We start from the raw sequence: 24,915 nt of genomic DNA on the forward strand, positions 1-24,915 counted from the left end.
AACCTGGAGCAGGGAGGACTTTAGGGTGGCATTTAACAACTATTTCCAAGTGGATGAAGGATTTTGGGGGGCGGTGGGAGAATAACAACTGGAATCTGGTCCTCCGAGGAGCAGCATGGCCTAATGGATAAAGTAAATACCTGGGAGTCAGAAGGACCTGGGTTCTAATCCTGATCTGGCACTTGTCTGCTATGTGACCTTGGGCAAGTCATTTCACTTAACCTGTGCCTCAGTTACCTTATGTATAAAATGGGGATTAAGACTGTGAGCCCCATATGGGATCTGATTAGCTTGTACCACCCCAGTGCTTAGTAGAGTGCCTGGCATATAATAAGACCTTAACAAATACCATTTAAAAAAGCCACAAAATTTAAATGTAGGAGTTCAGTTGGACTAAGGAAGGATTTAACTCTAGAGTATAATAAAACAAGGAAATGAATTACCAAAGGAGGCAGTGGTGTCTTTATCCTGCAGCTGTTCCTAGAACACTTTCATCAGCATCGCAAAGGGGCCAAACACAATATCAAATGTCAAGACAGGCTGGAACTAAATGAGTCTCCAAGCTTCAAAGCTACACTCACACAGATATACCGAGTGGGATGTGTGAGGAGAATTATTATGATTATTACGGTATTTGTTAAGCACTTACTATATGTCAAGCACTGCTCTAAGCGCCGGAAAAGATACAAGTTGATCGGGTCGGACACAGTCCCTGAACCACGTGGGGCTCACGGCCTAAGTAGGAAGGAGAAGACTTGCAGATGAGGAAACTGAGGCCCAGATATGTTGAGTATCTTGCTCGAGGTCACACAGCAAGCCACTGGCAGAGCAGAGATTAGAACCCAGGTTCTGCCTCCCAGGGCCGTGTTCTTTCCAGCAGGCCATGCTGGTCCTCATGACTGACAGCAGGAGATCCAAACGAACAGATGAAAATGGGCAACCAAAATTAAAGGACGATGGGGGAAACATTAAACACACATTACCATGTAACAACTCTGCATCCCCTAGGAAAACTGGGAAGCAGTGGGGGCTTGATGGAAACAGCATGGGTCCGGGAGTCAGGAGACCTGGATTCTAATCCCACCTCTGCCATTTGCCTGCTATGTGACCCTGAGCGAGTCATAAACTCATTGTGGGCATGGAATGTGTCTGTTTATTGTTGTAATGTAATCTCCCCAAGGGCTTTGCACACAGTAACTGCTCAATATATAATACTGAATCAGTGAACTTAACTACTCTGTGTCTCAGTTTCCTCATCTGTAAAATGGACATAAGGCATCCGCCCTCCCTCCCTGAGAGAGAAACTATGTCCAAGCTGCATATGTTGTCTCTACCACGAGGCTTAATACAGTACTTGGCACATAGTAAGGGCTTAACAAATACCACAATTGCTATTACTATTGGTCAGTTGCCAAAGAAAGGCCAGCATGTCATACTGCTATCAAAAAAGGAGCAGTTCTTTGTAAGCAAAAACTTTCTGAGGAATGGGAGATAAGGAGGCAAAAAACAAAACGGAGTTTGGTGCTACAGACATCAAACATATGGACATAACAAGGGACCTCCTTTTTGTGTGTACAATTTGATTGGGCTTGTGTCTAGTCTATCAGGCAGATAATGATTCTCCCCAACTTCAAAGCCTTATTGAAGGCACATTTCCTCCAAGAAGCCTTCCCTGACTAAGCCCTCCTCTCCTCGCACTCCTTTCTGCATTGCCCTGACTTGCTCCCCTTGCTCTTCCCCCTCCAGCCCCACAGCACTTATGAACCCAGATGTAATTTTATCTACTTTCCAAGCGCTCAGTACAGTGCTCTGCACAGAGTAAGTGCTCAATAAATACAACTGAATGAATGACTCTATTTGCATTGCTGTCTCCCCCACTCTAGATTGTAAGCCACTGTGGGCAGAGAATGCGACTGTTTATTGCTGTATTGTACGGTCCCAAGTGCTTAGTACAGTGCTCTGCACACAGTAAGTGCTCAATAAATACCACTAAGTGAATGAATCCCCACAGCATATATGCACATGCTTTTATACATCTGTAATTTATTTATATATTTATATTAACGTCTGCCTCCCCCTCTAGACTGTGAGCTTGTTGTGGGCAGGGAATGTGTCTGTTTGTTGTTATACTGTTCTCTCCCAAAGAGCATAGTTCGGTGTTTTGCACACAGTAAGCGCCCAATAAATAGGATTGAATGAATGATGAATGGAATGTGGCTCACACATTGGCCTTCTCTACACACCTGCAGTCCTAGAGGCATTTCAACCCCTTCCCATCACCCCGACTCTCTCCCTCTGCTCTACCTCCCTCCCCACCCCACAGCACTTATGTATATTATGTACATATTTATGATTCTATTTATTTTATTAATGATGTATAGATCTATAATTCTATTTATTCATATTGATGTTACTGATGCCTGCTTACTTGTTTTGATGTCTGTCTACCTCCTTCTAGACTGTGAGAGCGTTTTGGGGCAGGAATTGTCTCTGTTGCTGAATTGTATTTTCCAAGTGCTTAGTACAGTGCTTTGTGCTCAATAAGCACTCAATAAATACAACTGAATGAATGAACCCCAATGGAACCATCCCTGGAACTGGAGGACCAGCTGTACACCCATGGATCTCTGCCTTGAAGGGAAACAGCATAGCTTAGTGGAAAGAGCATGGGCTTAAGAATCAGCAGTCGTGGGTTCTAATCCCGGCTCCGCCACTTGTCAGCTGTGTGACCTTGGGGAAATCGCTTAACTTCTCTGGGCCTCAGTTACCTCATCTGTCAACTGGGGATGAAGACTGTGAGCCCTACATGGGACAACCTTTCTACCTTGTGTCTAAACCAGTGCTTAGAACAGTGCTTGACACATAGGAAGTGCTTCACAAATACCAACATTATTATGATTATTACTATGTAATCATTCACCAGCCCAGAGATCATGTCCCGATTCTCAGGGTGTCAATCAGTGCCATTTACTGAGTTCCGATTGTGTGCTCAGAAATAGAGTCCCTGTGCTCAGGGAAGTAATAATCTAGCCAGCCTAACTTCAACCCTAAAGCCATCTGATCCAAACGGGCTGGCAAAAGGTTTGTCCAGAAAATTTCCCACTGGCCCAAGATGTCGCAAGACAGAGTAGCTTGTTTTGGGCAAGGAACAGATCCACAAATTCTGTGGGACTGTACTCTCCCAAGCACTTACTACAGTGCCCATTCATTTACTCAATCATATTTATTGAGCGTTTACTGTGTGCGGAGCACTGTATTAAGCACTTGGGAGAGTACAATACAACAATAAATAGACACATTCCCTGACTACAATGAGCTGAGAGTCTAGAGGCCTAGACAATCTACTAAGATTGTCTGGAAAAGTTCTCCCACCTACCGATTAATCCTTCCATTAATCGATCAACCAAGTGCATTGATTGAGTGCTGACTCTGTGCAGAGCGTTGTACTAAGAGGGTATGACAGAGTTCGGCGATATGATCCTTCCTCTCAAGGATCTTACGATCGTCTTAAGAATGCTGCTCTATTCCTCCGCCGCTCCAACTCAATCAATCGATGGTATTTACTGAGCTCCTACTGTGTGAAGAGCAAGTTGGCAGACCCTAACCACTAGGAGCTTACGGTCTAGAGGATCCCACCTTCTAGTCTCGCCAGCCATTCCCAAGATCTCGTAATGGTGGTGTCCAAGCACTAATACAGTGCTCTGCACACAGTAAGCGCTCAATAAATAAGATTGAACGAATGAATGAACGATGGAGCAGGGAACTTCAGAAAATTCACGGAAAGCAGTGAGGCCTAATGGAAAAAAAGCTGGGCCTGGGAGTCAGAGGACGTGGGTTTTAATCCCAGCCCTGACACATATCTGCTGTGTGACCTTGGGCAAATCACTTCCCTTTTCTGTGCTTCAGTTACCTAATATCAGTAAAATGGGGATTAAGACCGTTGCCCCACGAGGGACTGGATCCGTGTCCAAACCGATTACCTTCTATCTCCACAAGTGCTTAGAACAGTGCTTGGCACATAGTAAGTGCTTAACAAATACCACAGAAATTGATCCCATCCTTCTGGAAACACATCCTTTAAAAAAGACCTCATTCCTGAGCCAAATCTTCTGGGAAACTTCTGTCCGTAGGGATCAAGGTGGATCCCACACAGTTATGGCACGAGACGTGGAAATAATTAGTTTCCCAAGTCCCGAGATTATGCTTGTTCCATTAAAAGGTATCACGGGATGGCAACTGCAATGTTTTATGCCTATGTTTCCATGACAAACATGTTAATACATTAGCTACAGATATTTCTTCTGGGCTGAAGAATTTTAAGCTCACGATCGGAGGAGCCAATTACAGCCAACGTTCTGGGGCAAGTTAATAAGGAGCAAGAAAGTTTCACTTTGGACTCACAATTCAATTCCTCCTATTCCAGAAACTAAACTTGTCCTCTTAGGATACCATTTTTAGGGCATAATGAAAAGCAAAAACACAGTCAAACCCAAATATAGTAACTTACTAATAATAACTGTGGTACATGTTAAGGGTTCACTGTGTGTTGAATACTGGTTTTGGTACAAGATATTCAAATCTTTTACACATGGGGCTGAAAGCCTAAGGGGGAGGGAGAACAGCTTTTTAATCCCCATTTTCCAGTTGAGGAAACTGAGGTAACAGAGAAGTGACTTGCCCTAGGTCACAGAGCAGAAGGAGAAGCAGCATGTCCCAGTAGAAAGAGCATGGGCCTGGGTGTCGGACGACCTGAATTTTAAACCCGGCTTTGCCAAATGCTTGCTGTGTGCTCTTGGGCAAGTCATTTAACTTCTCTGTGCCTCACTTCTCCTGTTCTCCCTCCTACTTAGACGGTGAGCCCCATGCGGGACTGTCCAACCTAATTCATTCATTCATTCTTTTTTTTTGAGTGCTCACTGTGTGCACAGCACTGTACTAAGCGCTTGGAAAGTACAATTCAGCAATAAAGAGAGACAATCCCTGCCCTCACTTGTATCTACCCCAGCACTTGGAAAAGTGTTTGACATAGAGTAAGCGCTTAACAAACACCATTAAAAAAAAAGTAGTGGAGCAGGATTAGATCGCGAGTCTTCCCAGGCCTGTGTTCTTTCTGCTAAGCCACACTGTCTTTACCTGTTTTTAGTCTGAAACAAAGGGGGCAAAACCATCATTCAACATCAGCCTATTAATGGGAATGGTGCCATGGGCAGGGAACACATCGGCTAATTCTGTGTGGTATAGTCTCCCAAGCGCTTAGTACAGCGCTCTGCACCAAGTGCTTAATAAATACACTTGACTGATTGATACAGATTCAACTTCCACCAGGCCCCACTTCTGTAGTGAAGACTCACCACAAGCAGCATGGCCTAGTGGATAGAGCATGGGCCTGGGAGTCAGAAAGACCTGGGTTCTAATCCCGGCTCCGCCACATGTCTGCTGGGTGACCTTGATCAAATCACTTCACTTCTCTGTGCCTCAGTTACCTCATCTGCAAAAAGGGGATTGTGTGTGTGAGCCCCTTGTGGGACAGAGACTGTGTCCAACCTGATTAACTTGTATCTACCCCGGGGCTAAGAACAGTGCTTGGGTCATAGTAAGTGCTTAACAAGAACTGTTATTATTATTATCATTATTAAGTAAGCACTTCCTATATTCCAGAACCTCATTTCTGCAATCCCTTCGGACACAGGGTATGGTTTGCTGGTGCCGCTGAAAGAACTGTCCTTATGCCAGCAAGGAAGCTTGAATGTCATTCCTGTGGAGTGTTGGGAGACGGGCGGGAGACCCCTCTAGGGCAGTAGGATTTAATCTCCCTTTTACATATGAGGAAAATGAGACACAGAGGAGTTAAGTGATTTGCCAAAGGTCATACAGCAAACCAATGGTGGAATTAGAACCCAGGTCCTTCTATAGCCCAGCCCCAACACTCCACTTCTCTGCCGCTAACCTCTTCACCGGGCCTCACCCTCGCCCGTCCTGCCATCGACCCCTGGCCCACATCCTCCCTCTGGCCTGGAACGCCCTCCCTCCTCACATCCACCAAACTAACTCTCTTCCCCCCTTCAAAGCCCTACTGAGAGCTCACCTCCTCCAGGAGTCCTTCCCAGGCTCAGCCCCCTTTTCCTCTGCTCCTCCTCCCCTCCACATCACCCCTACTCCTTCCCTTTGCCCTACCTTCCTCCCCTCCCTACTTGTGTATAATGTTGGTATTTGTTAAGCGCTTACTATGTGCCGAGCACTGTTCTAAGCGCTGGGGTAGATACAGGGTCATCAGGTCGTCCCATGTGAGGCTCACAGTTAATCCCCATTTTACAGATGAGGTAACTAAGGCACAAAGAAGTTAAGTGACTTGCCCACAGTCACACAGCTGTCAAGTGGCAGAGCTGGGATTCGAACTCATGACCTCTGACTCCCAAGCCCGTGCTCTTTCCACTGAGCCACGTATATGTACATATTTATTATTCTATTTATTTTATTAATGATGTGCATATATCTATAAATCTATTTATCTATTTTGATGCTACTGATGCCTGTCCACTTGTTTTGTTGTGTTGTCTGTCTCTCCGTTGTAAACTGTGAGCCGTTGTTGGGTAGGGATAGCCTCTACGTGTTGCCGAACTGTACTTTCTAAGTGCTTAGTACAGTGCTCTGCACACAGTAAGCGCTCAATCAATATGACTGAATGAAGTCAGAGGTCATGAGTTTGAATCCCTGCTCTGCCACTTGTCAGGTGTGTGACTGTGGGCAAGTCACTTAACTTCTCTGTGCCTCAGTGACCTCATCTGTAAAATGGGGATTAAGACTGTGAGCCTCACGTGGGACAACCTGATTACCCTATATCTACCCCAGCGCTTAGAACAGTGCTCGGCACATAGTAAGCGCTTAACAAATACCAACATTATTATTATTATTATTATTAATGACTCAGGGCCCGTGCTCTTTCCACTAGGCCAGGTAGCTTGTGATCTTAGGCGAGTCACTTAGCTTCTCTGTGCCTCCGTTTCTTTATCTAAAATACAGGGATTAAATATTTGTTCTCCTCCCTCCCTAGATTGGAAGCCCCAAGTAGACTGTGTCTGACATGATTATCCTGTAATCACCCCAGTGCTTGACAGAGTTTGACACACAGTAAATGTTTAACAAATACCACTATTCTTATTATTATTATAAAAGGATAGTGTTTACCTTGCCCAAATTGAATTTCTCTTGAGCACCCTTCAGCTCTGTGCTTATGCAGGTGTCAGGAGCAGATATGTCCTGGTGGAAAGACCACTGGCCCGAGAGTCAGAGGATCTGGGTTCTAAACCCGGCTCTGCCACTTGCCCACTGTATGACCCTGACCTAGTCACTTTACTTCTCTGTGCCCCAGGTTCCTCATCTCTGAAAGGGGGATAATTACAGATAATTCCTTATCTGTAAAATAGATTGTGGGTCCTTTGTGGGACAGGGACTGCATCTGACCTAAATAGCTTATCTCTACCTCAGCACTTAGAGCAGTGCTCCTCGGCAAAAAGCAAGCACTTACAAAGACCACAATTATTATTATCATCTAGGCTTTTCTTACCATTCAATCTGATCATTTAGAAATTATATCTTGGTATACTGCCCCGACTAAACTGCAACTGTTCTAAAAGCCACTAACATCTACTCTACACTCAAGCCAGATTCTTCCCTGCAATAATTCTGTTTTTCACACGTAGTATTCTACGCTCTGATGATATTTCCACTTCACTCACTGAAGAGTGAATTTATCTCCATATAAGGAAGGAATTTGGATAGACTGACTAAATTATCCTTCTCTTAATTTACCCCCATTACTTCTGACAAGTACATAACTTCCTTTCCCAGGTTAAATTACCCCTCTTGGTGTTTGTACTTCCTTTGTACCTACATCCTAATGAGTTGCCCCTTGGCCAAGTTGTATATACATTGTGTTCTTTTCATCTTCCTTCATAAATAATCCCCAAGGCCCTTAATCATTTCTGCATTCTTCCTTGAAGTCATCTTTTTTAAAAGTTTTGGGAATTTTCTTCTCGGGCTCCTCCTGGGCACTTCCGAAAGGGTTTGAAAGTGCGCAGATTTAAGAAATTAACTCTTCAAGATTTATATTGATCGCCATTCAACGAGGCCTTAGACAGTCACAAATGTCTCTAGGTCACTTACGGTTGGATAAAAAAAGAATTCCAATTATCAGTCCACAAACCATAAGTGCTTCTAAGAGAGGAAAGAGTCCCGAGTCAGACGATCCGGGGCTTTGATCCTGGCTCCATCATTTGCCTTCTGTGAGACCTTGGGCAAGTCACTTCCTATGCCACTGTTAATAATAACGACTGTGGTATTTGTTACGCGTTATGTGCCAAGTACTGTACTAAAATAATTGGATTGGACTCAGTCCCTGGCTCACACAGGGTTCCCTGTCTCAATCCCCATTTTTCAGATGAGGTAACTGAGGCACAGAGAAGTGAGGTGACTTGCCCAAGGTCACCCAGCAGACAAGGGGCAGAGTAAGGATCGGAACCCAGGTCCTTCTGACTAGCAGACCCGTGCTCTATCCACCAGGCCATGCTGCTCTCTAATTGTAAAATCAGTCACAGTATTTCTTAACTACTTACTGTGCGCAAAGCACTGTACCAAGAGCTGGGGAGAATACACCACCACAGAGTTAGTAAACATGTCCCCTGCCAAACAATCTCTCAGTGGTATCTATCAGGTACTTACTATGTGCAGAGCACTGTACTAAGCTCTTGGGAGAGTACAACACAACAAAATCGGCAGACACATGAGAGTTAAATACTTGATCTACCACCCCTTTAGACTGTAACCCTTCTGTGGGCTGCGTCCAATCCGGTTTATCTTCTATCTTCGAGGGACCGGGTTTGGTACATACTAAGCACTTAAATACCGTGATGATCGTTTTAATTATATGGGAACAGATTCAAAGACAGTGATCTTAAACGCGTGACACTGGAAAAAAAATATTTAAATTATAGGGTAGTATCAAAGGAAGAACCGGGGACCCACCCCACCTCCTAAAGAGAAGTTTAGAGAGGAAGAAACCAAATAGAAATCACCTGTAAGCCAGCTTGCAGGACTGTCGACAGAACCAAATGAAGAATCATTTTCCTCTTAATTATATAGCCTACTGCACGTACGACCCACAGTCCCTTTCGCCTATAATCTGACGAGCTAAACACGGCACGCAGAAGGCTTACCGTCTCTCCACTGTGGTTCTCTCATCAGAGACCTACAACCACATCGCCGCTGCCTCGTGCGCTTGGCATCGCTATTCTAAAACAAGCCCAACAGTGCAGCCGCAAACAGGAGGATTCCCAAAGGTGCTGGACTCCCTCCAGCCCCGGAAAGTCCACGCTGTCATTCCCCTATCTGCTAGGAAATGAATCGTATAACGATGTTAATCCCTAATTCCTCCTGCCCCCGCTGTAATGCAGTGGGCTTCAGTGAAGTCAGGTCATCCTGCAGTACCCTCATCAATCAGTGGTGCTTACTGAGCGCTCACTCTGGGCACCAAGCACTGTACTAAGCGCTTGGGAGAGCACGACAGAATTAGAAGATGAGCTACCTGCCTTCAAAGAGCCTGTGCTCTCAGCCTCTAGGTCTCAGCCAGAGCCGTACAAAACGGGCAGCTTCTCCTCTCGGGGCGTTTATCCCGTAGGTTACGGTGGCTTCCGCTTCTCCACCTCCCCTCCCCTTTCGATCAATCATTCCATCGTATTTATTGAGCGCTTACCCCATGAGAAACGCTGTATTAAGCGCTCGGGAGAGAACACTACCGCGATCAATCTATGGTGTTTATCGAGAGCTTAGTGTGCGCAGAACTTTGTACGAACGGTTGGGAGAGTACGATAGAACTGGCTGACGGGTTCCCTTCCTGTAAGGGGCTTACAGTCTAGAATTAACACACACGTTCTCTGCCCATAATGAGCCCACAATCTAGAAGACCTGAAGCTTTTGGGGGGAGGCTAAAGGGGCCCCCACTAGTTATTAATAATAATAATAATAATGTTGGTATTTGTTAAGCGCTTACTATGTGCAGAGCACTGTTCTAAGCGCTGGGGTAGACAACAGGGTCATCAGGTTGTCCCACGTGAGGCTCACAGTTAATCAACTGTTAATGTTAACAGTTACTGTTAACCAACATTATTATTAATCCCCATTTTACAGATGACGTAACTGAGGCCCAGAAAAGTGAAGTGACTTGCCCAGTCACACAGCTGACAAGCGGCAGAGCCGGGATTCGAGCCCCACGACCTCTGACTCCCAAGCCGGGGCTCTTTCCACTGAGCCACGCTGTTTCTCTTCTAACCAGGCCTCATCTTAAACTTACTCTGGTTTCTTCAGCAAAACCAAACGTGAACTAAAAAGGCCGGCCCCCACTGCCATTTCAGCAGCCGCTACTAAGGAGCTGCTTTCTAGATCCCCACATGACATCCGTTCTGACCAAGACAACATTGCAAAATCACCCAACACCACCACTTCTGCCTTCCCGGATCAGAAATATCTCGTCTGCTGCCTAGACTTCCACATTAGAACGGAAATGGCGAAGCGAGGTTCTCTTTAGGGGACCCCCAATCTGAAAATGAAAACAAATCGCCCTTCCCAAGCGGAACTTACAGGCTTCACCTCCTGTTTTGGAGAGCCTGCGAATTCGGCTGCTCTGGTTTCCAGACCCGACAAGAACGGTACAGACGTTCCCATCGAGGAGGTTGTTTACACAAAGGAACCCGCTCTTAAACTGTTTAAATTATTTTTCCATGTTGACATCAAAAGGTTCCTGTTACTCCAACGATGAGTTTTCTTTGGATGGCACTGCAATCTCAGGGGAGGAGGCAAAGAGAGAGGCTTTTTAAGATGCTGGTGTCTTGATGTCTGCATCTGTTTATTTTAAGTGTTACATAAAAGCACCCTGCTGTTGAACGGAGGAGAGCTTTATATTAAAAAAAAAGAAAAAAAGAACTAGACCAAAGGAATGGGGATATAATAATAATGTTGGTATTTGTTAAGCGCTTACTATGTGCAGAGCACTGTTCTAAGCGCTGGGGGAGATACAGGGTCATCAGGTTGTCCCACGTGAGGCTCACAGGTAATCCCCATTTTACAGATGAGGCCACTGAGGCCCCGAGAAGTGAAGTGACTTGCCCACAGTCACACAGCTGACAAGTGGCAGAGCCGGGAGTCGAACTCATGACCTCTGACTCCGAAGCCCAGGCTCTTTCCACTGACCACGATACAGGTCCCTACCACGTCTCAAGTACAAGAGAGAAGCGGCATGGCCTAGTGGATAGAGCACGGACCCGAATCAAAAGGTTGTGGGTTCTAATTCCGGCTCTGCCACTTGTCTATTATGTGACCTTGGGCAACTCACTTCACTGCTTTGGGCCTCAGTGACCTCATCTGTAAAATGGGAATTGAGACTGTGAGCCCCATGTGGGACAAGGACTGGGTCCAACCCAATTTCCTTTATCCACCCCAGCGCTTAGTACAGTGCTTGGGACAGAAGCAGCGTGGCTTTGTGGAGAGAGCACGGGCTTGGGAGTCAGAGTTCGTGGGTTCGAATCCCGGCTCTACCACTTGTCTGCTGTGTGACCTTGGTCGAGTCACTTAACTTCTCTGTGCCTCGGTTATCTCATCTGTAAAAATGGGGATTAAAAAATTTGAGCCCCACGTGGGACAATCTGATTATCCTGTACCTACCCCAGCGCTTAGAACAGTGCTCAGCACATATTAAGCGCTTAACAAATGCCATAATTAATGAATTAAGCACTTAAATATTATTATTATTACAGATTACAATGATATGGCCAAACACAATAACTCCAAAAATGAACATGAATGATCAACTGCTCTACAGCAGGCAGGAAGGCGGGGATCAGAGCAATAACACACTTCAAATCAAAGAGAGTTTCACAGCTGAGATCCCAAATCAGAGCCTCGTTGCTCTGCCACGGTCCGGTCACTCGGTCAATCGTATTTACTGAGCACATACTGTGTGCAGAGCACTGTATTAAGCACCTGGGCGAGTACTACAGAACAACGTTCTAAAACTCGCTCTTTTCAACTATTGGTTTTGGAGACATCATTTCTGGGTGGCAACGATGTTTAAGAAAGAGTAGGGTCCCACAGAGGCTGGCCAGCTGGGGAAATCGAGAAAGCGAGATATGTTTCCAGTCGATCGATCGATGGTATTTATTGAGCGCTTACTGTGCAGAGCACTGTTCCAAGCGCTAGGGAAGGGAAAATATTAATAAAGCTTTTACATTTAGAAAAGTATGCTGACTTTAAAGCAGTTTCCAAAGCCAACAGGGAGAGAGGGGAGGGTAGGCTGGAACGTGTCTGGAGGCGCAAGTCACACATGCCTAGATGATTTACGACTCCTTATAACTGCAGCAAAACATCAGACTCCCCTCCATTTACCCATTTTAAGTGTTCCTCAGTCAGCTATTCCACCCACTCCGCTATCTCACACGCCATCCTACTCTTCGATCGACAGTATTTATTTGAGCACTTCCTGTGTGCAGAGCACTGTACTAAGCACTTGGGAGATTACGCTACAACAGAGCTGGCGGACACGGTCCCTGCCCTCAAAGTGCTTACGACCTTAATAAACCCCAACTTGATTTTTCCCGCCCAGAGCCCAGCACCGGAACAAGTTATTCCAGTCAGATTTCCCAACTCCTAAAAATAATAATTATGGTATCTGTTAATAATAATTATGGGATTTGCTGAGCGCCTACTATGTGCCGGGCACTCTTCTAAGCGCTGGGGCGGATACCGGCAAATCGGGTTGGACACGGTCCCTGTCCCACGTGGGGCTCACAGTCTCAACCGCCATTTTACAGATAATAATAACGGCGGTATTTATTAAGCGCTTACTAAGTGCCGAGCCCTGTTCTGATCACTGAGGTAGATACCAGGCGATGAGTTTGTCCCACGTGGGGCTCACAGTCTTCATCCCCATTTTACAGATGAGGGAACTGAGGCGCAGAGAAGTGAAGTCACTCGCCCCAAGTCACACAGCCGACAAGTGGCGGAGCCGGGATTAGAACCCACGACCTCTGACTCCCAAGCCCACGCTGCTTTTCAAACAATAGTCCCGTTCAGCAGCTGGGCATCAGGCAGTAGGCATGGAGGAAGAACCTAATTACAAAGCTAAAGGCCAAAGCAATCAGCGTGGCTCAGTGGAAAGAGCCCGGGCTTGGGAGTCAGCGGCCATGGGTTCGAATCCCGGCTCTGCCGCTTGTCAGCTGTGTGACTGTGGGCGAGTCACTTCACTTCTCTGGGCCTCAGTGACCTCATCTGTAAAATGGGGATTAACTGTGAGCCTCACGTGGGACAACCTGATGATCCTGTATCTCCCCCAGCGCTTAGAACGGTGCTCTGCACATGGGAAGCGCTTAACAAATACCAACATTATTATTATTATTATTATTATTATTATTAATGGTCACTCAACGGTCCATCACCTTAATTGCAACACAACCTCCTTGCCAAGGTTCAGAAGGTCACCAGGGCCCTTTTAGGAAAGAGGCAAGCCCTGGGCAGTTCTCATCCCGGCCATAAGTTTGCCTGGACAGACATAACCACATCTCTGACCTTAAAGAACAGAAAAATCTACAAACAGTGCGTTCTCAGCGCTCCAGCTACTCTGAGTAGTGGGACAGCTGAATGAAACTTACTTTCCCCAGCCACCCTCCCTGCCCACAAGCTTCTAGGAAAGTTTTAAAAATGCTATCTGGGACGAAACCTTTCGCGGATTCGGGTCGGTCCTAGCCTAGAGCAGATATTTACTAGAACTAAAAGGACAAACCGGGAGATGAAAGTGCTGCTTTTCAGTCAGCAGAAGTGGTGTGGCCTAGTGGAAAGAGCACAGGACTTTGGAGTCAAGAGACCTGGATTCTAATCCTGGCTTCATCACTTGCCTGCAGTGTGATCTCGGGCAAGTCCCTGACTTCTCTGGTTCTCAATTTCCTCATTTGTAAAGTGGACTTTTTTTAATGGTATTTGCTATGTGCTTACTGTGTGCCCAGCACTGTACTCAGCGCTGGGGTAGGTACAAGCTAATCAGGTTGGACACCGTCCCTGTCCAACATGGGGCTCCCGATCTTAATCCCCATTTTACAGATGAGGTAACTGAGGCCCAGAGAAGTGAAGTGACTTACCCAAGGCCACACAGCAGACAAGGGGCGGAGCCAGGATTGGAACTCAGGTCTTTCTGACTCTCGGGCCCCGCTCTCTCCACCAGGCCACGCTGCTTCTCAGTGCCTGTTCTGCCTCCCCCTTACACCGTGAGCCCCATGTGGGTCAGAGGCAGTGTCCGATCTGATTTACTGCATCTACCCCTCTGCACCTAGTTGGCAGTTATTATCGATAATAATAATGGTATGTGTTAGGTGCTTACTAGGTGCCAGGCACTGTACCAAGCACTGGGATAGATATAAAATAATCAGGTCAAATAACAGATATCGCATTTATTACTAGCCATCCATCATTTTTATGGAGCCCTTACTGTGCGCACAGCACTGTACTAAAGGCTGGGGGAGAGTACGAAATAATATAACAAAAACATTTCCTGAGCTTCAAGTATCTTCAACCTCCCCGAGGGGCATCTTCCAGGGCCTTCTGCCTTCTGTCCAGATGCTCGAGAACAAGAGATGAGACCCAGAACCCTGTCCCTTCCTCAAATACCCCTACTCTCAGAAGACTGCTAAGGCGCTGACACGGTCCGCTTTCAAAGAGAAGGAAAACGCGAACGGTGCAACACAAACCAATATGGCCATAAAGGTCTCCTGCACAAATCCGGGAAGGGGATGAAAATCCAGTTTGGGCTTCAACACCTCTATGAACAAAAATGCACGCTCCCGGAATACCATTCAAGCTTGGAGACACCCGCTACATTAAATCATCATTACTGTTCCCTCAAATGTGTGCGAGGGGAGAGGAGGAGGAAACGAAACATCATCCTTAATCCCGGGATTTTCCCAAATGCCCAATCCTGACTTTCCTAGGGGGGCCTAGGCTCCAACTTCCACCCAAAAGACTGAGGCGAAGCAAGATTTCAAACATCAGCATCTCAATATGAAGTAGAACGACCCCGTTTCCCTCCCTCTGAGCTCCTCCACTGATCTCCGCAAACTAAAAAAGGGCTTTGGACGTAAATCATAGATCCCCGCAGGATCATTTAAAAACTATTTTCTCTAACGCCGGCCGACGACGGTAAAAAATCCGCCAGCGCCGAATCCGGTTACCCAGAGGCTTTTCAAAAACAGACTTTTCGATTCCCACACAGCCACGGCAGTTCGATGCCCCGAGCCGAGCACGGGAGACGGTAACGAACTTGCCGTCTGCCGGGACTAAGTAGAACGATTACCCTTTTTTGGACATGTGTCAGCCCAGAGCCTCTTGATAGGCAGCTAGATGAAAATAAAGCCATGCTACAGGACAAAGGAGATGTAGAATTTTACGTGACCTCCCAGAATCTCTGGCCTAAACGGTCCACTCTGCGCAAAAACTATCACCCGAAGCACCACCTCGAGAGAAAAAGGCCTAAAGTTTTAAGAGGAAATTCAAGTCGTGCCAGCCTCAGAGTCGGTCTATTACTTTTCGGGGAGGGGGGTTTCGGCCGGCCGGGCCGGGGAGCGTGGGGCTGGGGGTGCAGCCGGGTTGCCCCTTTCGACGGCGATGCTGTCGGGGGTCCTTGGGGCGCCGGGAGCCTCCTCCATCTGCTCTGCCATCTGAGCTGCTCCGCAGGGAGGGCTTGGCGTGGGTCGCCCCTGCAGCCCACCCCCCGGCTGGAGACGCCCCTCCCCGGCCTGGGATACCCCCTGGAGCATCCTCCCACGCTTTCCCCAGCCTGGGACACCCCTGCAGCATCCGTCCACTCCTTCTCCATCCTGGGATACCCCTTGAGCAGCTCTCCACCCCCTCCCCAGCTTGGGATACCCCCGGAGCATCCGTCCACTCCTTCTCCATCCTGGGATACCCCTTGAGCAGCTCTCCACCCCCTCCCCAGCTTGGGATACCCCCGGAGCATCCTCCCACCCCATCCCCAGCCTTGGACACCCCTGGAGCATCCTCTTATCCCCTCCCCAGCTTAGGACCCCCCTGGAGCATCCTCCAGCCCCGTCCTCAGACTTGGACACCCCTGGAGCAGCCTCCCCACTCCCTCCCCAGCTTGGGATCCCTCCGGAGCAGCTCTCCCACCCCCTCCAGTCTTGGACACCCCTGGACCATTCTCCCACCCCCTCCCCAGCCTGGGATCCCCTGCAGAATCCCCCCTACCTCTTCCCTAGCCTGGGATAACCCCGCAGCATCCGTCCACCCCCTCTCCAGCCTGGGATACCCTTGGAGCATCCTCCCACCCGCTCCCCAGCCTTGGACCCCCCCCGGAGCAGCTCTCCCACCCCTTCCAGAGTGTCGGACCCCCCCGGACCATCCTCCCACCCCCTCCCCGGCTTGGGATCCCCCTGCGGAAGCCCCCCTCCCCCGTCCCCAGCCCTGGACACCCCTGCAGCGGCCTTCCCACCCCCTCCCCGGCCTGGGCTCCCCCTGCAACATCCATCCGGCCCCTCTCCAGCCCGGGACCCCCCTGGAGCATCCTCTCACCCCCTCCCCGGCCCGGGACCCCCCTGGGGCATCCTCCCACCCCCTCCCCGGCCCGGGACCCCCCTGGGGCATCCTCCCACCCCCTCCCCGGCCTGGGACCCCTCCAGAGCATCCTCCCACCCCCTCCCCGGCCCGGGACCCCCCCTGGAGCATCCCCCCACCCCCTCCCCGAGCTGGGACCCTCCCGGGCCGGCCCGCCCCGCCCCCCGCAGCCCCTTGGGCGGGGGTCTGGGGGTCGGGGGGTCTCCCGGCGGGCCGGGGTGGGCCCCCTCCGGGCGGACCGGGCCCCGGCCTGGGTTTCCCGGGGTCCGTGCGGCCGTCGATCGGGGCGGGGGGCAGCGAGGAGGCGGGAGGAGCGGGCCCTGCCCCCCTTACCGTTGCCGAAGGCCTCCATGTCCGCGGCCGCCGGGACCCGCCGCCCCGGCCCCGGCCCCGGCCCGACCCCGGCCCCCTGAGCAGGCCCAGCGCGGACGGGCGGACGGACGGGCGGACGGACGGGCTGCGGGGGAGGCGAAGCGAGGCGAGGCGGCCGGAGGAGGAGCGGGACCGGGAGGGGGGGGAGGAGCCACAGCCGCTCCGCGTCGTCCAGCTCCGGGTTTTGGCAGCGGCCGCGCCCGCCCGCCGGGGGAGGGGGGAGGGGGGAGGGGGGAGGGGGGAGGGAGGAGGAGGGGAGCCGAAGCCCCGCCCACCTCTCCGCCCATTGGTCCCTCCCGTCGGCCCCGCCCATCGGCCCCTCCCCCTCCCTCGGCCCCGCCCGCCGCCTCTGCCCTTCTCTCTGCAGAGGCCGAAATCCCGTTCGTTCGTTCGTTCGTTCAGTCACTCAGTCGGTCACTCAGTCGGTCACTCATTCCTTCGTTCAAACATTCACTCAAACATTCATTCATGCATTCCAACATTCACTCATTCATGCATTCATTCCAACATTCACTCATTCGTGCATTCAAACATTCATTCATTCAAACATTCACTCATTCATTCGTTCGTTCAAACATTCACTCACTCATTCGTTAATTCATTCAAACAGTCACTCATTCAACATTCACTCATTCATTCATTCTCATTCATCAAACATTCACTCATTCATTCATTCTCATTCATCAAACACTCACTCATTCATTCATTCAAACATTCACTCATTCATTCATTCTCATTCATCAAACACTCACTCATTCATTCATTCAAACATTCACTCATTCATTCATTCTCATTCATCAAACATTCACTCATTCATTCATGCAAACATTCACTCACTCATTCATTCATTCAAACATTCACTCATTCATTCTCATTCATCAAACACTCACTCATTCATTCATTCATTCAAACATTCACTCATTCATTCATTCAAACATTCACTCTGCATTCACTCACTCATTCGCACACTCACTCACTCATTCATTCATTCAGTCAGTCATACTGATTCATTCAATAGTATTTATTGAGCACCTACTATGTACTGGAAGGTACAATTCAGCAACAGAGACAATCCCTGCCCATTGACGGGCGCACAGTCTTGAGCTCCTACTACGTGCAGAGCACCGTCCTAAGCGCAGATTGGGAGTCTAGAGAACTGGGTTCTATTCCCGGCCTCGCTACTTGCCTGCCGCGTGACCGACAATTCGCTTACTTTCTCTGTGCCCCAGTTTCCTCATCTGTAGGATGTGTATTGAATACCTCATCGATATCCTGCTCATCATCACTGGTATTTGCTGGGTGCTTACTCTGTGCTGAGCACTACTAAGTGCTTGGGAGAGTACAGTGAAACAGAGTTGGCAGGCACATTCCCAACGTACAGCGAGCTTACGGTCTAGCAGGGAGAAAAAATTAATATACATGTGAATAAATAATTTATAATATCCAATTTAAAGATGTGTACATAAGTGCTGGGGGGTTGAAGGTGGAGTAAATATCAAATGCCAGGGATCACAGATCCAAGTGCGTAGGCAGTGCAGAAGGGACAGGGAGTTACGAAAAAGGGGACTGAATCAGGGAAGGCTTCTTGGAGGAGATGCAACCTTAATAACAATAATAATAATTAAGGCTTTGAAGGTGGAGTGGTGATTTGGCATATATGGAGGGGGAGGGAGTCCCAGGCTGGGGAAAGAGATGGAAGATAGTTGTGGGAAAGGGATCTGTAGCAAGATGGTTTCATTCGATAGTATTTATTGAGCGCTTACTATGTGCAGGGCACTGTGAGATCGGGACGCCATGAGTAAGCTGATGCTAGAGGACTGAAGTGTGCAGGCTGGACTGTAGAAGGAGATCAGCCAAGTAAGGTAGGAGGACGCCAGCTGATTGAGTCTGCTGTGGGACCTTAGCCAAGTCACTTTACTTCTCTGGGCCTCAGTTCCCTTATCTGGAAAATGGGGATTGAGACTGTAAGCCCCTCGTGGGACAGGGACTGTAAGCCCCTCGTGGGACAGGGACTGTGTCCAACCCGATTTGCTTGTATCCACCCCAGCGCTTGGTACAGTGCCTGGCACATAGTAACGGCTTAACAAATACCATCATTATTATGACTATTATTATTACAATTGAATTGAATGAGTGAATGAAGTTGATGCAGTCTCCCTGCAGCTCTGTCTCCCCACTTCTAAACTGTGAGCCCGTTGTGGGCAGGGATTGCCTCTCTTTATTGCTGAGTTGTACTTTCCAGGCGCTTATTACAGTGCTCTGCACGCATAAGCGCTAACAAATTGATGCCTGTTTACTTGTTTTGTTGTCTATCTCCCCCCTTCTAGGCTGCGAGCCCATTGTTGGGTAGGGATTGGCTCTATTTGTTGCTGAATTGTACTTTCCAAGTGCTCAGTACAGTGTTCTGCACATAGTAAGCGCTCAATAAATATGTTTGAAAGAATGAATGAGTGAATGTGTGAGTGAGTGAATGAAAGAATGAGTGACCGAATAAATGAGTGAGTGATTGAATGAGTGAGGGAATGAGTGAGTGACTGAATGAATGAATGAATGAGTGATTGAATGAGTGAGTGAGTGAGTGACTGAATGAATGTGTGAGTGAATGATTAGACTGTAAGCCCGTCAAAGGGTGGGGACTGTCTCTATCTGTTACCGATTTGTCCATTCCAAGCGCTTAGTACAGTGCTCTGCACATAGTAAGTGCTCAATAAATACTATTGAATGAATGAGTGAGTGAGTGACTGAATGAATGCGTGAGTGAATGATTAGACTGTAAGCCCGTCAAAGGGCAGGGACAGTCTCTGTCTGTTACCGATTTGTCCATTCCAAGCGCTTAGTACAGTGCTCTGCACATAGTAAGCGCTCAATAAATGCTATTGAATGAATGAGTGAATGAGTGACTGAATGAGTGACAGAACGAGTGACAGAATGAGTGATGGAATGAATGAATGAATGAGTGATGGAATGAATGAACGAATGAGTGGAGGAACGAATGCATGAAGGGATGAGCAAATGATGAACGGGTGTGTGAATGAGTGTAGGAATGAATGAGTGCGTGAAGGGATGAGCAAATGATGAACGAGTGTATGAATGAGTGAATGAATGAATGAATGAGTGAGTGAATGAATGAATGAATGAATGAGCGAATGACTGAATGAAGGCGGCCGGGCCTCTGCGGCCCCGCCCTCGCCCGCCCCGTGACGTCACCCGGCTCGGCTCCCTCGGCTCGGGACAAAACCCGGCCTGGATTCGGGGAGGGGAGGAGGCGGAGTGTGCAGGGGCCGGTGACGCATGCTCAGTAGAGGCCGGGGGGCGCGCTCTGCAAGCTGCCCCACGACCCGACCTGCGGCCCCTGCCTGTGCAGCCGCGGCGGGACGCTCCTCCAACCGGGCTCCGCCTGGTGCAGAAAGAAAGAAAGAAAGAAAAGAAAGAAAAGAAAGAAAAGAAAGAAAGAAAGAAAGAAAAAAAGTCAGCCCAAGGAGGAGGAGCCCGGCGGAGCCGGCTGCTGCAGCGGCTGCAGCTCCGGTCGCTGCTGCAGCGGCTGCAGCTCCGGTCGCTGCTGCAGCTCGGGTCGCTGCTGCAGCTGCAGCAGAGGTCTGGTTGGGGAGCAAACCTCCCTCTCCAGCTGACGCTGCCACTTAGTGCGTCGCGGCAGCTGCTGCTCCCGCTGCGGACCTCGTCCTTCAGTCACTATTTAATAATAATGTTGGTATTTGTTAAGCGCTTACTAGGCGCAGAGCACTGTTCTAAGCCCTGGGGGAGATCCAGGGTCATCAGGTTGCCCCTCGGGAGGCTCACAGTCTTCATCCCCATTTTACAGATGAGGGAACTGAGGCACAGAGAAGTCAAGTGACTTGCCTACAGTCACACAGCTGACGAGTGGCAGAGGCGGGATTCGAACCCATGACCTCTGACTCCCAAGCCCGGGCTCTTTCCACTGAGCCACGCTGCTATTGAGCGCTTACTAATAACAATAACCTTGGCATTTGTTAAGCGCTTACTATGCGCACAGCACTGTTCTAAGCGCTGGGGGAGATACAGGGTCATCAGGTTGTCCCACGGGAGGCTCACAGTCTTCATCCCCATTTCACAGAAACTGAGACACACCGAAGTGAAGTGACTTACCCACAGTCACACAGCTGGCGAGTGGCAGATCCGGGATTCGAACCCATGACCTCTGACTCCCAGGCCCGGCCTCTTTCCACTGAGCCACGCTGCTATGTGCAGAGCATTGAACTAAGCCCTTGGAATGTACAGTTGGGCGGTAGAGACCATCCCTGCCCGGTGACGGGCTCACAGTCTAAACGAAGGGAGACAGACAACAAAGCGAAAGAGAACAAAACAAAAACAAGACGACACATCATCAAGAGAAATAGAATCAATGAGATAGACACCTCAGAGCCCGGGCTTTGGAGTCACAGGTCATGGGTTCAATTCCGGCTCTGCCACTTGTCAGCTGTGTGACTGTGGGCAAGTCACTTCACTTCTCTGGGCCTCAGTTCCCTCTTCCTCTCCTCTGCCTGCTTCTTTTGCAAAAATCACCCTTGCACCGCCTTTCCTCCGTCGTCGTCCTCGCTTCTTCGAATAGTTATTATTATTATGGTGCTTGTTTAACGCTTACTATGTGCCAAGCGCTATTTTAATTGCTGGGGTACATACGGGCTCTGCCGCTTGTCAGCTGTGTGACTTTGGTCAAGTAAGTCACTTAGCTTCTCTGTGCCTCAGTTACCTCATCTGTAAAATGGTTGTGAGCACCACGTGGCACAACCTGATCACCTCATATCCCCCCCAGTGCTTAGAACAGTGCTTTGCACATAGTAAGCGCTTAAATGCCATCATTATTATTATTACAAATTAATCAGGGTGGACACAGTCCCCCCCTCCCCCCCCCCGTCCCACATGGGGCTCACCGTCTTAATCCCTATTTTACAAATGAGGTAACTGAGGCCCCCGAGATGTAAAGTGACTTTTCCAAGGTCACACAGCAGACAAGAGGAGTCAGGACTAGAACCCAAGTCCTTCTGACTCCCAGGCCCATCCACTATCCACTGTGCCAAGCCGATTGATTTATGATTTTATGAAATTTCATTTATATTCCATGACACTGATTTTCATTCTCCCCCACCCCCATTCTACCACCCAGAACTTCTCATCTGTGTTAAATAGCTAATTTTTCACATCACAGAACTGTACTGGTTTTATGTAACATGTCATATTATTCATATCTAATTATTCGATGCAGAAATTTCATTGGCTCTTATTAGGATAGAATAAATAGGAGGAGGGAAAAATGAGCATAGTATAAAGGAGACTGGAAACATGTAAATAAAATCACATCGGACCAACTTGGCTCGGGTTTTGATAGAATCACAAAATGAATGGATGAATAGAACAGATTTAATCTCTATCAGTAACGGTAAAGCTCTTGTTATGCTATCACCTGTCATCTTCTCCCAAAAAATAAATCAGTTTCAATTTGATTTTCTAGTCAAATGGAATAGTGTCCCAAAATGAAAACAAACTGCAAAGAGAAACATCACTCTCTGTTTCTGATGGGAGATATCTAGAAGGGTATTCCAACAAAAGATTGGGCAGGGATCACGTCAACCAATTCTACTGTGCTGTGATAATTATGATAACTGTGACATTTGTTAAGCTCTTACTCTATGCCAAGCACTGTACTAAGCTCTGGGGTAGATACATAGGGATGACAATCTAAGGAGGAGGAAGGACAGAGCATTGGATTCCCATTTTGCAGATGAGGGAACTGAGCCACAGAGAAGTGAAGTGTCTTGTCTCACAGCAGACAAGTGACAGAGCTGGGATTAGAATCCTCTGACGCCCAGGTCCAGGCCCTTTCCACTTGCATTCCTCCGTGTGCTTAGTACAGAGCTGTTCACACGGTAAGTACTCAATAAATACCACTGAGTGATGAATACGTTTTGACTTTTTTTTGTCATATTAACTAATGATACAGAAATAACTGCAAAAAATGCCCTCATTATTTTTGTAGATGCTAAACTGAGAGGTGCTGGAAGCACCAGGAAGAAAAGAAAAATCACCTAAAGTAAACCTAGAGTATGGAAATGCCAGGGAGAAGCAGTAAAATCAGATTAAGCCTCAACAATTAAAAACCTAATCATTAGGGAGAAAATAACTGGAAATAAAAGTCTGGTCAGCCTGTTAAGTACATTCTCTTCAAGGGAATTCTCTGATGGAAATTTCCAATTTTGACCAAAATTTGCGTGGGGTAAACCTATCTTTAAGTGCCAAATTAAAGGCAGCAGAAATTGTCATGAAAACTGTTCCAGAATTAACCATAGCCCCTCCTCAGGGCAAGGCAGAAAAAGGGGACGAAGCATTTTTTCTGCTGCAAGGCATCTCTGGCCGCAGAAGAGAGTCAGTTCCATATTCTGTCGATCCGTCCTGGATTAGTCTGGTCACCTAGTGACATCAGTTGGAGCCCAGCCAATGTTGGGGTGCGGGGGTGCGGAGGACAAAGGGCAGAGAAAAAGGGTCAAAAAGAGATAGAGAGGACTGTCCTGCTCCAACCCTGAAGATGTTTATCTTGACAAGGGAATTCAGCCAAAAAAAACAAAAGAGGAAGCAGCGTGGCCTAGTGGATAAGCACAGGCCTGGGAGTCCGAGGACCTGAGTACTATTCCCACCTCTGCCACTTAATGTTGGTATTTGTTAAGCACTTACTATGTGCCAAGCACTGTTCTAAGCGCTGGGGTAGATACAAGGTTATCAGGTTGTTCCACGTGAAGCTCACAGTCTTCATCCCCATTTTACAGATGAGGTAACTGAGGCACGGAGAAGTGAAGCGACTTGCCCAAGATCACACAGCTGGGATTAGAACCTGCGATCTCTGACTCCCAAACCCAGGCTTTTTCCACTAAGCCACGCTGCTTCACTTGACTGCTGTGTGACCTTGGGCAAGTCACTTAACTTTTCTGGGCCTCAGTTTCCTCAACTATAAAATGGGGATTCAACCCCTGTTCTTCTCCCACCTTCTTGCCTGTAAACCCCATGTAGGACAGGGACTGTGTTTCACCTGATGACCTTGTATCTCTCCCAGCACTTAGAACATGTTTGATGCATAGAAAGCGCTTGACAAATTCCACAGAAAAACCTATCTGTGTATCCTTAACCAAACCTTTTTCAGTCCTCCTACATTGAATTATGTACAAGTAGAGAATTAATCTTCATTTTAGCTGGCTCCTGATAACCATTGGTAGATCATTAAGAAACTTGAAGAGGAGGTCCAAAGGAGCGATGCCGGACCAGAATCTGGGGTCTCTCAGTGGTTGATATTGATTTGCTTCTCTAATACCACCTACTCATTGAGTCTCGCTCTCACCTGACCCACCCAGGAACCGGGGCTCACCCCCTCCCTTCTGTATGGTGTAGAGGATAGAGCATGGTTCCCCCAGAGTCAGAAGGTCATGGGTTTGAATTCCGGCTCCTCCACTCGCCTGCTGCATGTTTTTCTTCTTTCTTCTCTGTACCTCAGTTACCTCATCTGTAAAATGAGGATTAAGACCGAGTCCCATGAGGGGCAGGGACTGTGTCCAACCTGATTTGCTTGTGTCTACCCCAGTGCCTAGTATAGTGCCTGGCCCATAGTAAGCACTTAACAGCAACCGCAGTTATTATTATTATTATTATTTTTGCCCAGAACTCCCACTATGTATCTGACAGATGACCACTCCTCCTTCTCCCATCCTCAAAGCCCTACTGAAAGCATAACTCCTCCAGGAAGCCTTCCTAGTCTATCTATAGACCCCTTTTGGGCAATTTGAAAGCAGCCAGACATTTCTGGGCTGGGGTGGGTTAGAAACTGAGGTTAGAGATAGAAGAAGAGATAGCGCAGCGGCA

General features: G+C 48.3%; 1 protein-coding gene across 1 annotated transcript in view; it reads right to left on the minus strand.

The window, feature by feature from the left end:
* The window catches only part of LOC100081694 (leucyl and cystinyl aminopeptidase), a 99,670-nt gene extending 82,609 nt beyond the window's left edge, over positions 1-17,061 (minus strand). The window contains exon 1 of the mRNA XM_029066908.2: positions 16,996-17,061. Coding sequence (XP_028922741.1) covers positions 16,996-17,014 — 19 coding nt within the window. The 5' untranslated portion in view covers positions 17,015-17,061. The remainder of the gene's footprint in view (positions 1-16,995) is intronic.
* Positions 17,062-24,915: the final 7,854 nt, after the last annotated feature.

The sequence above is a fragment of the Ornithorhynchus anatinus genome, chromosome 1 (genome assembly GCF_004115215.2).
Source record: "Ornithorhynchus anatinus isolate Pmale09 chromosome 1, mOrnAna1.pri.v4, whole genome shotgun sequence".
Lineage (NCBI taxonomy): Eukaryota > Metazoa > Chordata > Mammalia > Monotremata > Ornithorhynchidae > Ornithorhynchus > Ornithorhynchus anatinus.